The following is a 14,822-nucleotide window of genomic DNA, read 5'->3' on the forward strand; positions in this document are numbered from 1 at the left end:
AAGAAGGGGGAGAGAAAGAGTGTACATGCTGGAAGGAAAGGGGAGAGAAAGAGGGCACATGCTGGATGGAAGTGGGTGGAGAGGGGCAAATACTGGATGGGGGGAGGAGAGAAAGATGATAGAGTTAGTGAGAGATTAGGAAATAAGAGGAAGTGAAATAGAAAAGCCAGAATGAAGGAAAGAGATGACAAGCTGTATGTAGACAGTTAAAAAAAAAAGGGGGAAATTGAAGACTGTATAGTAGGAAAGAATTAAATCTGGACAGAGGCAGAAAATTAAATTGAAGAATGCTAAAAGAAAAAGAAGAAGGAAGGAAAGAAAAATTACAGATGAACAGGGAATCTTGGCAAGAGCATTAAGAAGAATATGAGGAAAGCAAAACCAGAGACTGGGACCAACACAATTAGAAAAAGTAAATGGCCAGACAAGAAAGGTAGAACAGATGAATTTTATTTTTAGTTTAGAATAAAGTAGTGTGGTAGCTGTGTTAATAAACATTAATTAATATAGAAAATGGATATAAAGTGATACCGCTTTATTGGACTAATTTATACATTTTGACTAATGTTTGGAGACCAAAACCTCCTTCCTCCTGTCAGAAAAGGATAACATAACAGCAGTATACTGTCCTGACCTGAGGAAGGAGGTTATGACCTCTGAAAGCTAATTGTCATTTTATTGGACTAAATATATTTCTCAATCATCATATTTTCATTTTTAAAATTTGTATTTAACTTAGTGTAGTGATTGGAATATGATGTTTTTAAAATTTACATCTGCTATCTATATATATATTGCACAATACAGGAGGGCATACATCACTTTTTCTCTTTGGTTTTGCACCGTGGCTTCTTGGTGGTTCAGTTTAATATTTGTCTACATATTTCTATTTTAAATTTGTGGTTAGTTTTATTTTATACTGCAAGAGGATCTGTCTGTTCTGTGCATATGAAAGAGACATGGTTTTCTGTTAGCATTAATTGCAGGATTGATCTGTACTAATCTGGCTTCTTTAGTTTTCCAATAGGGTTTATGGTTTTCTATTAGATTTAAATGTACAGGCTGGTTCTGTATTAGTCTGGCTTCTTTACTTTTCCAATAGGGTTTACTGATGTTCTAGTACTCACTACAGTGTTTGTGGTGCTGTGTTTTCCTAAGTAGATCCTTGCTATGTGAATTGTGGAAGTTACTGCTCTTATGGTATGTAGTGTTTTGTATTACTTCACAGTATGCCTGGTACTGGAATTTGGATTTGGACTTAGGTATCTTTCTCAGTAATAGCTGGAAGCAAGTTACATTCACATACAGTAGGTATTTTCCCATCCCTGGAGGGCTTACAATTTAAGTTTTGTACCTAATTCAATGGAGGGTTAAATGACTTGTTCAGGATTTTAAGGAGCAGCAGTGGCCTCTCCGGTTAACAGCCTGCAGCTCTATTAGGTACAGCTAATACATTATCAAATCAAATCTAAAAAGATTCAAAACCTTGCAGAATACAGCAGCGTGACTTATCTGTAAGGCAGATCGCTTTGATCATGTCTAACCTCTCTTATTCCGCTTACATTGGCTTCCCATTGAGTACTGTGTCAAATTAAAAATTCTTCTTATGACCCATGAAGTACTGCAAACCAGTGCTCTAGCTTATCCGTCATCTCTCATAATACATATACTCCCACACGCACTTCTTTTCGTAAAGCTTTAAAAACGTTTTTGAACTTGTTTTTGGGACTAGAGGATAGTCTGTTCCTGTGGTGGGCGACTGCTTTTTAGTTTGGATGATTTAATTTTATGCTTTGTATAAGTGGTATGCGCTATAGAAATGATAACTAGTAGTAGTATGCAAGGTTTAGAACACTGTAGTATGGGGATGTATGTTCTGTGTGATTGTTCTTTCCTATTTTATTAATGGAGTTCCTTTCTATTTTCTGGATTTTTTGGTATATGTAAACCACTTCAATTTGCCTACGAGGTAGATGGTATATGCAAATTAATAAACAATAAATGATAAACGATCTATATTAGCTGTACCTACTAATCTTTGGTAACTCAACCAATTACTAAAGGCTAGCTGAGCTGAAGCCTGGTGATCATTTGGCAACCAACCAAAAACATTGATAAGTAAATTATTTTATGGTCGCCAGTAACCGCAGGATTTCTGTTTACATGGCCAACAGGAAGATGCTGAACTGACAAGCTAGGGCTATACTATACTATAGTATAAGGTTTTTATAATCTGCCAAATTCTATTAAGATTCTAGGTGGATAACAAAAAAAAAGAAGTTCTGTATTTCAGAAGAATTACAATCAAAATAACACATCAGCATATCTTTATATACATTACTTCTTATTTCCTCTTGTTTGCCTGTAGTTTTTAGCTACTCTGAATTTTACTCAGCTACCGGATGTATAGCACAGCTTAGAGAGAACACTGCTCACCCTGTGCAAGCACCACTGTTAAAAAAATAAAATTTTTTTTTAAAAGGGGGTGGAACAGTAGGGGTATTTTTGAACACACCAAGAAAGAACCCCTTCACTGTCTTATCAGCTGCCTCCTCCAGTACCTCTGTTACTGATGGTATTATGCGCACTGTAATACACTTCAGGGAATTATCTACCAAAAAAGTCAAAATAATGTATGGCAAAACAATGCAACATATTAAACAGAAAAGTATTTGCAGTATTCTGGAAATATATATAAGTATTTTAATACTTTGCTCTGTCAACCCTTATTATTTTGGAAATTTTTAGACTCTAAATCATAACGTTGTTTCAAATGTAGACAAAATTATTAAATAAAGGGGGAGAAAGAGGTGACCCCTCAGAGGCACCACATCCAATAATCCAAGGACAGCTAATCTCAATACTCCATTTTACTCCACAAATTTGGGGCCCTGTTTAGTAAACAAGGGCCCTTGGCTTTTCAAGAAACTAGAGAACCACTTTAAAACTGAACCTGTGATACTTAAACTGTTTAATTTAACAAGTAATAATTCATGATGTATCAGGTCGAAAATGGTCAATAGCTCAATTTGTATTAGAATCCTTTATGCAATAACAAAAGTATTATTTTACAAAGCCAACACACAAACGCACATCCTACCCTAGCTCTGCCCAAAATTTTCCTTCTGGGCATCCATCTACATGTATCATATGAAGCAGACACTATCCCCTTCATTCTATAACTTGGTGTCTACATTTACTACTCCTGCTGGAATTCTGCGTGACTGCGGAGAGCAGAATTTGTGCAGAATTCCCCAGCTGTGCTGGATTCATCATTTTCATGCAGAATCTATGATCAGAGGGGAATAAAAAAAAAAAAATGCAGGAACAGGCTGTGGTAAAGGATAGCTGGCTCTCCCCGCTGCACCCATGAGCCTCAGTGGGCCTTCCCCGGGTCTACCTTAACATGCCCTGGTGGTCTAATGGCCTCTTCAGCAGCAAGAGCGAACCCCACTCTTTCCTGCTCGCTGCTACCGCTCTCTGGATGGTACCGCTGCTGCTTCAAAATGGCCACCAAGACTTCAAGCAGTAATCTCGTGTGACTGGCACAGGAAGTCTCGGTGGCCATTGGGAAGAAGCAGGAGTACCAGCAAAGAGCAGCTGCAGTGGGTAGGAAAGAGTGGGGTTCTTTCTGGCTTGAAAAGGTACTTCTGATGCAGCTCCTCCTCATTATAGCTCACTGGTTGGTGCAGGTGGATGCTATGTGTGGGGGTGGGGGCTGGAAAAATATTATGGATGGTATGTGTGGGTGCAGAGAGGGCTGGAAAAAATAATGGATGATATGTGTGGGTGCAGGGGGGCTGGAAAATATAGATGATGGGTGGGTGCAGGGGGGCTGGAAATGATATGGATGTGTGTGGGTGCAAGGAGGGGGGCTGTAAAAAAAAAGGTGCTGGAAAAAATATGGATGGCATCTATGTACAGAGAGAGGGGGCTTTAATGTTTAAATTATGACAAATAAACTTGAAGAATTTGCAAATTTTGTGTGCAGAATTTTGATTTTGTTGGCGTAGAATTCTGGCAGGAGTAGTGCAAGCATAGGTTATAGAATACTAGCATGCACACATTTGGCTGTTATGTTCATAAGTGGTATTTGGGCGTTATGTGGTATTCTATAACTTTAATGCATGAGTCACTTAGGGGCCCTTTTACTTACGAGACTGGGAGACTGGGCGGCTAAATGGCAGATGACGTTTAATGTGAGCAAGTGCAAGGTGATGCTTGTGGGAAAAAAGAACCCGAATTATAGCTTGTGACAAGGCTACAGCCCAGAGGTACAAAACAGGGGCGTAGCCAGCCTTCCGTGGGAGAGGGGTCCGGAGCCCGAGGGGAGGGGGCACATTTTAGCCCTCCCCCCGGCGCCACCCCCCCCCACCGCCGACATTGCCGCCCCCCCTCCCGCCGCGAACCCGCCGCCGCTGCAGCCTACCTTTACTTTTGCTGGCGGGGGATCCCACTCCCCGCCAGCCGACGTCTTCTTCTTAGTCGCTTCCTGCTCTTCAATTTGTTTGCTGACGTCCTGCACGTACAATTACGTGCAGGACGTCAGCAAACAAATTGAAGAGCAGGAAGGACTGAGAAGACGTCGGCTGGCGGGGAGTGGGATCCCCCGCCAGCAAAAGTAAAGGTAGGCGGCGGCGGGGGCGGGTTCGCCGGGATGGGGGTCTTGGGGTGAATCTGCGGGGGCCCCGGCCCCCTCAGGCCCCACGTAGCTACGCCACTGGTACAAAATGAAACAACAAAATCCTGAACTACGTCTCCCAGAATGCATTGCCCGTCCCAGCAAGGGGAGCCCCAGGGATAGACAAGATGGGTATATACCAACTCTGACCACAAGAGGGAGGGAGAAGGAAGAAGCCCAGTTCCCCTGGCTCCGTAATCAATACATCATGCCTCCCACCTGTAAGAGGGAAGGGTGGGGTGAGAAGCAGGAGGAGGAGGGGATGGATTGGGTGGAGGAGGGGGTTAAAGAGGCTGAGCAAGAAGCAGAAAGCAGGATGGAATGGGAGCTGGAGAGCCCTGAGGAAGGTAGCACCTGAAGGTGGAAAGCTATGTTTGTAAAAGTTTTGATTTAAAACCTGTTGTACTGTTTGCTGTGGGGGAAGGGCAGAGGGCTGGAAGAGTTATAAGCCTGGTTCCCCAGCTGCTCCTGATTGTTGTGTAAGAACTGTGGGAGCTGGAAACCCTGTTTGGACAGGAGGGAACAATCCTGCTGAAAGGCTAATTAAGCTCTTTTGTGAGGTCGGTTTCCCTAAAGAGGTCCTGACGGATCAGGGCTCCAATTTTAAGTTCAGTAGCCTCCAGCAATTATGGGAGACATTTGGGATACGTCATGTTACCACCTCCGCTTACCATCCTCAGGCTAATGGGATGGTCGAGAGGTTCAACAAAACCCTTAAAGGTATGTTGAGAAAGGGACTAGACGGACAGTATGGGGACTGGGATCAGCTCCTCCCCTTTGCCCTATATGCCTGCCGGGAAAATGTTCAGGCCTCTCTGGGGTTATCCCCCTTCGAGCTAGTTTACGGGCGTCCCCCCCCCCCCCCGAGGAATCCTAGATATTATACAGGAGAAGTGGGTGGAGAGAGCTGAAGAGCCCCAACCCGTCAGTACATACTTAAAAGACCTAAAGGCCCGATTGCATCGCCTATCAGCATACGCCCAAAGTAATCTGGGAAAGGCTCAGGGCATCCAGAAGAAGTACTATGACCGGGGCACTAAAGCCAGACATTTCAGGGTCGGAGAGAGAGTTTTGGTAATGGTACCCTCAGACCCGCATAAATTTCTCTCACAATGGAAAGGGCCCTTCACCATAGCTGCTAAGGTAGGTCCTTGGTCATATAAAGTTAAAAATGACAGGGGCCGGGTCCAGACCTACCACGTAAATGTATTACGCCCCTGGATAGAAAGGAGCGGGATGGGGGCCCTCCGAGAAGAAGACCTGGGGCCCCAACTTACTGATCTTAAAGAAGGAGGAACCCCGGGTATAGGGTTGGACTTAGACCCCCAGCAGAGGCAGGAAGTTGAGACACTGTTAAGTGAATTCCAGGATGTGCTTAGCCCTCTTCCTGGGGAAACAAGGGTGATTACGCATCATATCCATACGGAACCAGGGCGGATTAGCCGCCAGAGACCCTATAGGGTGCCAGAGGCTCAGAGGCAGGAAATTATCAGACAAGTGCAAGAAATGCAGGACCTGGACATCATTGAGGAGTCCAACAGCCCCTGGGCCAGCCCCGTAGTGCTAGTACCAAAGCCTGATGGCTCCCAAAGATTCTGTATAGACTTCAGAAGGGTCAATGCCATTTCTAGATTCGATGCCTACCCCATGCCCCGCATTGATGAGTTGTTAGACAGATTGGGGCAGGCGAGATACCTTACCACTCTGGATCTTACAAAGGGCTATTGGCAGATTCCTTTGGCCGAGGAGGCCAAGCCAAAAACCGCCTTTGGCACGCCTATAGGATGCCCTTTGGCTTGAATGGAGCGGCGGCCTCCAGTCAGCGCTTGGCCGATTTCATCCTGAGAGGGCATTATGAGTATGCGGCAGCCTATATGGATGACATCGTGATATTTAGCCAAGACTGGGAGTCCCATCTGCCTCGGGTTGCTGTGGTGCTAAGGTCGCTGCGGAGGGCAGGCTTGACGGTAAACCCAAAGAAGTGCATGTTTGCCAGTCGGGAAGTTACCTACTTGGGGTACTGAGTGGGGGGTGGCATCATCAAACCCATAACAGACAAAGTACAGGGGATACAGGAATTTTCCTTGCCCCACAACAAGAAGCAACTCCGTAGCTTTTTGGGTCTCGTGGGGTACTATAGGCGCTTCATTCCCAGATTTGCAGAAATCTCCTGTCCCTTGACCGAGATGTTAAAAAAGGCCCAACCTAATACCCTGAGGTGGGAAACACAAGGGAGGGAAGCCTTTGATACACTGTGCCACCTTCTGTGTCAAGAACCTGTTTTAAGGGGGGTGGATTTCGGGAGACCCTTCCTTTTACAAACTGATGCCTCCGAGACAGGACTGGGGGCTGTCCTGTCGCAAGAGTTCGGGCAGGAGGAGCATCCAGTACTGTTTTTAAGCAAGAAGTTGACCCCAGCCGAATGACGCTATTCGGTCATAGAAAGGGAATGCCTAGCCGTTAAGTGGGCCATGGAGGCTTTAAAATATTACCTACAAGGGCGCCACTTTACGCTCATAACTGACCACGCCCCACTGAAGGGGCTACAACAGATGCGGGGCCAAAATGGCCATCTGACTAGGTGGTATTTGGCTTTACAGGCTTTTTCCTTCACAGTGCAGCATCGGGCAGGGAAGCTCCCCGGGAATGCTGATGCCCTGTCGTGAATTGCGGACCCTCAGGAGGGCCCTCTTCAGTCATCTGAGGGTCGCAATTTCTTGAGGGAGGGGGTGTGTGACAAGGCTACAGCCCAGAGGTACAAAATGAAACAACAAAATCCTGAACTACGTCTCCCAGAATGCATTGCTGTCCCAGCAAGGGGAGCTCCAGGGATAGACAAGATGGGTATATACCAACTCTGACCACAAGAAGGAGGGAGAAGGAAGAAGCCCAGTTCCCCTGGCTCTGTAATCAATACATCATGCCTCCCACCTGTAAGAGGGAAGGGTGGGGTGAGAAGCAGGAGGAGGAGGGGATGGATTGGGTGGAGGAGGGGGTTAAAGAGGCTGAGCAAGAAGCAGAAAGCAGGATGGAATGGGAGCTGGAGAGCCCTGAGGAAGGTAGCACCTGAAGGTGGAAAGCTATGTTTGTAAAAGTTTTGATTTAAAACCTGTTGTAAGGAAGAAGCCTGTTTTGATTAGAACTGTTTGCTGTGGGGGAAGGGCAGAGGGCTGGAAGAGTTATAAGCCTGGTTCCCCAGCTGCTCCTGATTGTTGTGTAAGAACTGTGGGAGCTGGAAACCCTGTTTGGACAGGAGGGAACAGGCCAGCACTGCCTGTGATAGGTACTTTGAAAAGGAAGTATTTTCAAAGGGGACTATTGCAGCCCTCAAGAAAGGGCAGAGACTTTGGATTGCTGGGTGAGGGGCAGCACAACCCTGCCTGGGGCAGCCCTAACCCAGGGCTGGACTGAAGCTTTTGTTTGTAACTTGGAAACAAAATAAAAAGAAAAGAATATTTGAAGGTATCTGCTGGTGGAAATTTGTGGGGCTCGGATTAATCCTGGGGAGGAGACTTCCTTCCTCCCCCTACTGGCGCAGCGGTCCCGTTTACAAGCTACGTCATGCAAGGTTCCATGTTAGGAGTTATGGACCAAGAAAGGGATCTGGGTGTCGTCGTCGATAACACACTGAAACCTTCTGCTCAGTGTGCTGCTGCGGCTAGGAAAGCGAATAGAATGTTGGGTATTATTAGGAAAGGTATGGAAAACAGGTGTGAGGATGTTATAATGCCGTTGTATTGCTCCATGGTGCGACCGCACCTTGAGTATTGTGTTCAATTCTGGTCGCCGCATCTCAAGAAAGATATAGTAGAATTGGAAAAGGTGCAGCGAAGGGCGACTAAAATGATAGCGGGGATGGGACGACTTCCCTATGAAGAAAGATTAAGGAGGCTAGGGCTATTCAGCTTGGAGAAGAGACGGCTGAGGGGAGACATGATAGAGGTATATAAAATAATGAGTGGAGTGGAACAGGTGGATGTGAAGCGTCTGTTCACGCTTTCCAAAAATACTAGGACTAGGGGGCATGCGATTAAACTACAGTGTAGTAAATTTAAAACAAATCGGAGAAAATTTTTCTTCACCCAACGTGTAATTAAACTCTGGAATTCATTGCTGGAGAATGTGGTGAAGGCGGTTAGCTTAGCAGACTTTAAAAAGGGGTTGGACGGTTTCCTAAAGGATAAGTCCATAAACCGCTACTAAACGAACTTGGAAAAATCCAAAATTCCAGGAATAACATGTATAGAATGTTTGTACATTTGGGAAGCTTGCCAGGTGCCCTTGGCCTGGATTGGCCGCTGTCATGGACAGGATGCTGGGCTCGATGGACCCTTGGTCTTTTCCCAGTATGGCATTACTTATATACTTATGTACTAAGCTATACTAAGAAATGGGCTTACTGCATTGCCCATTTTTAGTGCAGCTATTAAAAAGGGCATTTTTTTTTATTTGTTGAATATATGGCCGTGTGCTAATGTTAGCATTAACGTGTGGTCACTGAAAAAAATTACTGCGGGAGCACTTACCACCTCCTATTTTGGAAGAGCTAAGGGTTCCCACGTTATTGGTGTGCTAACCAATTAGTGCGGTGGTGATGTCAGAGCACAAGCTGATTGGCGCATCCACACTCATTTTCCACCCCTGACATTACCCTCACCCCAAATTAAAAAAAATACCACATGCTTAGCACATGCAGAACACTTTAGCACATCTCATATTAAATCATTTTTGCTTCATTAGGTGTACATTAGCGCTTAACACAGCTTAGTAAAATGGCCTCTTAGTGAGTAAATGTAAAGGGGTATGCAAATGGGGAGGTGCATTGGTGAGTAATGGGCGTGTCCAATAGAATACTGTAAGTTATGCACTAAAGTGCCACATTTGCGCGTGCCCACTTATGCCAGCTATTGACATAGCATAAGTGAGCGCATCTAAATGTAGGTGCGTAGATGCCAGCTTATGCTAATATCAAGGAATCTGGGTGCTCAAACGCGGTTATTGAATTAGCACTGAGTGTGCTTCATCTAGGTGCACTTACCCCTGACAATTTTATAAAAGCTACTTGAGTGCTTGAAATACTGTCCTACATGTTCCAGCCTCTTATAAAACTTTGTATTTAATGTAGAGAAGCATACTCTTCTTAAACTTGAAAATTCCATTTTCAGTCAATTACTGGTGGATGATTTTAACATCAAACATAGTAGTATCACGTTTTACCTACTCTGTTTCTTATTTCCTTTCTCCTCCTTAAACCATCATGCTTCTACAAATACCTATACTGAATTGATGGATGCAGCACCTTCCTGAGATTTTTCAGAAAATGAAAGGATTCATTTACCCTTGGACCAGAGCTTCCATGTTCACCTCTCACACCTGGAGTACCTAATGGCCCCGGTGGACCCTGCATATGCAAAACAAAAAAAAAATCAGAGCAGTTCATTTTATTGTTAGTATAATGCTAATAAAACACTGATACAGAAGGATTAGACTGGTGAAAGAGGGAAGGGGGAGAGAACATAAAGTTATATGATCAAAACAGAAACAATAGGAAAAAATATCAAGATTTCTGTGAACTCTAGGCACAAGCATTACTAACCACAATAACACTGAAGTACAATAAATCATATGTGTTTCCTAGCAGACACAATGGCCAGACTATTTTACTGCCTTTATTATAAATCATGGTAAAATGGAAAATGATGCTTGCAGTGCAATATGTGGATTACGGAGTCCTAGACTAAGAACCATCTGGCCGATATTCAAAACTATTTAACCAGCCAGGAATGGCTCCTGGCCGGTTAAATAGCATTTTAGTGCCTAACCATGGATATTCAGCGGGAGATAACTGGTTATGTCTGCTAAATATTCACAGTTAGCTAATAGCCATTAACTGGTTATATTACACGACCATAGCCAGTTAGGAATGGATATTCAGTGCCAAACCAGCTATGATTAGCAGTTAATAGGCTGCAATTTATCTGGCCTATCTTTAACAGCTAAGCACCAAGGGATCCTTTTACAAAGGTGCACTAGCGTTTTTAGTGTGCGATAAAAATAAGTGTGTGCTAAACAGAGACCCCCATATATTCCTATGGGCATCTCTAGTGTTGTGTACGCACTAAAAATGCTAATGCGCCTTTGTAAAAGATCTCCTTAACCGGTTAAGTTGCTATGGTCAAAAATGAAACCAGATATTCAATGCCAGTTGGGAGAAATAGCCTAGCATTGGATATCAGGTTTATCCGACGGCGTCGGGCAGTCACCAAGCAGCATGACGCCAGCTGAATATCGGGGCATGTCCTGTATATATTTAAAGAAGAGTCCTATTAAAAAAGTTTCAGTAACTTAGTTGGTAGTTTTAATGATAAAGGGGATAATAGTCTACAATGAGTGTCACCATATTTAATTTAAATTAATACTTTATTTAGTGCCACTACATCTATAGTAAGCAGTGCTGAATGCATCTGTAGAGAAATGATTATTGCCACCGCTATGGGGTTAATTTTATAACAGTGTGCTTAGCTTATGTGTGCAGGAAGGTGCTTATTTTGGCATTATTTTATAAGACACTCAAGCTACAATATTCAATTTGAAAATCTAAACACAGCCTCACACTTAACTGTGCATCTCTAATGTAGAACACTCACTCTGCTAAGAAACCTCTAACTACTGTTTTCAATTAAAGATGGAGAAAAAAGAGTCACCACCCAGCCAGCCCAGCTCAGCAGGCTATAAGGCATAGGCTCGGCGTGCCATCATATAGCTTTAAAAAAACTCCATCAAATTCTATCTGCGAACAGTCATTTCTTAGGATGCAGCAGCATATAGATTCGATGTTATGAAATTTGGAGAGATATTGTGGACAACAGAGTAAAACCCCTGATGCAGCAACAGCGAAACGGGGACTCCCTGTTGGGTTAAGAAGCGGGTGATATCGTTGGGTCCGGATCACTGAAACATAAGGATTGAGCTAAGTGATTTCTGGGGCGTTCCCTGCATTGAAAGTTTGGATTGTACACTATCAGCCATATTTTCGAAAGTGATGGGTGCCCAGATTTCAACCCAAATCGGGAGATAGGTGCCCATCTCGCAAAGGCATAAGTACATAAGTAATGCCACACTGGGAAAAGACCAAGGGTCCATCGAGCCCAGCATCCTGTCCACGACAGCGGCCAATCCAGGCCAAGGGCACTTGGCAAGCTTCCCAAACGTACAAACATTCTATACATGTTATTCCTGGAATTGTGGATTTTTCCCCAAGTCCATCTAGTAGTGGTTTATGGACTTGTTCTTTAGGAAACCGTCTAACCCCTTTTTAAACTCTGCTAAGCTAACAGCCTTCACCACGTTCTCCGGCAATGAATTCCAGAGTTTAATTACGTGTTAGGTGAAGAAAACTTTTCTTTGATTTGTTTTAAATTTACTACACTGTAGTTTCATCGCATGCCCCCTAGTCCTAGTATTTTTGGAAAGCATGAACAGACGCTTCAAATCCACCTGTTCCACTCCACTCATTATTTTATATACCACTATCATGTCTCCCCTCAGCCGTCTCTTCTCCAAGCTGAAAAGCCCTAGCCTCCTTAGTCTTTCTTCATAGGGAAGTCGTCCCACCCCCGCTATCATTTTAGTCGCCCTTCGCTGCACCTTTTCCAATTCTACTATATCTTTCTTGAGATGCGGCGACCAGAATTGAACACAATACTCAAGGTGCGGTCGCACCATGGAGCGATACATCGGCATTATAACATCCTCACACCTGTTTTCCATACCTTTCCTAATAATACCCAACATTCTATTCGCTTTCCTAGCCGCAGCAGCACACTGAGCAGAAGGTTTCAATGTATTATCGATGACGACATCCAGATCCCTTTCTTGGTCCGTAACTCCTAAAGTGGAACCTTGCATGACGTAGCTATAATTCGGGTTCTTTTTTCCCACATGCATCACCTTGCACTTGCTCACATTAAACGTCATCTGCCATTTAGCCGCCCAGTCTCCCAGTCTCGTAAGGTTTGTTTATTTAGGAGATGTTTTATCCACTCCTCTCTAGACTTCCGCGGAACCCCTTTCCACGGTGAGGTGAACAGGGGACCAAAGGAGTGCCTTCGGACACGGAGGTGTAGAGGGCGTGACAGAAGGCGCAGTTCAAATCTAATTCCCATGACCTCGACTTTCTGTCTTCTACGATCTATGTGAATCTTTGGCCATTTATTTTCCCACATAATGTCTACATGAGTGAAAGATAACTCACTTATGTGTGTAGTATTTATGTGATACAGTTTAAAGAGACAAATAGATAATGAAGAGATTGAAACTGAGACTGGAGAAGTTTAGTGATAAAGATAGTCTTTTATTCTCACCAAATGAAACTGCCAGCTGTTGCACACATCAGTCAGATTCTGGGTTCAACGGACCGTAGCTCCGCCGTCTGACAAGCGTAGGGGAAGGACTCCGATTTTAGCTCACAGTCCTTATATAGTATTTGCAGTCCATACAACTCAATGGAGAAAGACTTTTTTTTTTTCATCTATGAATCATACTTAACCGCAGGTCAGGTGCCCACCTGCCCCTCCTTTCTGATATTACTTAATAACGTCAATTTCCGGACTTGTAAACATCTTTCCTAATATAGAGAGATCAGTTTTTTTGTATCTTGTGACTCTGGGAGCCATTTTAACTGCAACAGACTACATGTTCTGAACCAAACGTTTTAGGATTTTAGCCATCAATTCCTTGATCTTGGCTTTTGCACTGCTTTTGAATGTCACACTAAATTCTAATAAGGCTTATCAAGCAGCCCTGCTTCTGCAGGTGCTCAGCAACAAGGCCATCATCAGATTTTTAGGCCTAGTCAGTGCTTTTCAGCAGTTTAAGCTATGTAACTCGGCCCACCACTATTCCAGTGGATGGGTCTCAAGCTGGGACACATATTAACATTCCCCTCTTCACCCTATCTCATAGGGTGACACCAGGGTTATCTTACTATGGTACCATCCATTCCAGAAGGTATCCTGTAAAACTATCGGATTAGAGAGTCTGATTAAAAGCTGGTATGGCCAAGATTTTGGAATTCAGGTCACAACATAGACACCGTTTCTGTCATTCTAACCCTTTTTGGGGCTTACCCATATCTGTGATTAAGTAACATACTATGATTACAAAGATAATATCTTTCAACCTATTAATATGCAGGTTAAATCTTGCTTTTACATATGTATGTATATATATTACTAACAATCATAAATTCTTTGGTTATATACTGATTATATGCTAAGTATACGTTTGCATTGATTACATAGTCATATTGATTATTGATCACATCATTTTATAAAGCCTTACATCATTATATTGCATCCCTATGTGCTCTTAATCGATTATACAGTTGCAGACATCTCTACAGTGTCTCCAACATTTGCATAGCGCTTGGTCCATCTCATAGGGAGATAGTCCAATGTGTTGTCTCCTGTGGTATTGGGAAGGAGATTTTCATACAGGACATATTGTCCTGTGGCTGCTTTCTTGGTTATGGCAGTTTCAATTAAGCGTTCTACTAAGCCTCTAGCACACGGGATTATGCAGCATCCTACTAATACAAAAGTTGCAACCACTATGATTATGGTGGTGGCTGCAGAGATGATAAATGTCTTCCATTTACCAAATGCTTTGTCCATCCAACCAGTCCAGGATGTATCAACACCTGAGTTCTCAGCCAATTCCTTTGACAGTGAGGTAAGGCCTTTCAAAGCTCTGGTAATTGACCCATCTGGGGCAGTGTTGTTGGGGATAAAGGTGCAACGCTGTGTACCTATTTTGCGACATATGCCGCCGTCTGCCGCTAGCAATTGGTCAAGTACTAATCGATTTTCAAGCATCATTCTGCTAGTGGCATCTAACTGCGCTGCAATACCTTGAACCGCATCTCTGGTATAATTCACAAATCTCTGCTGATTGTAATATATGTAGTTAATCCAATCTACGTTCTTGTTGATAGTCGACCACCAAAAGAAGGCAGATTCGAATCCTGCAGCAATCTGGTTTCTGGCTTTGAACTCATCAGAGACCCCTCTTGGAACTCCAATTGCATCTATATAGGATTTGTTTTGTGTAATTCTGTTGATCGCGGGTTAAATGCGATCCA

General features: G+C 43.6%; 1 protein-coding gene across 1 annotated transcript in view; it reads right to left on the reverse strand.

Moving 5' to 3' along the window:
- The window catches only part of COL6A3 (collagen type VI alpha 3 chain), a 722,910-nt gene that overhangs the window by 285,814 nt on the left and 422,274 nt on the right, over window positions 1–14,822 (reverse strand). Inside the window, 1 exon segment of the mRNA XM_030209050.1 lies at window positions 10,020–10,082. Within this exon segment, the coding sequence (XP_030064910.1) occupies window positions 10,020–10,082 (63 nt within the window).

This window comes from Microcaecilia unicolor, chromosome 7, assembly GCF_901765095.1.
Source record: "Microcaecilia unicolor chromosome 7, aMicUni1.1, whole genome shotgun sequence".
NCBI lineage: Eukaryota > Metazoa > Chordata > Amphibia > Gymnophiona > Siphonopidae > Microcaecilia > Microcaecilia unicolor.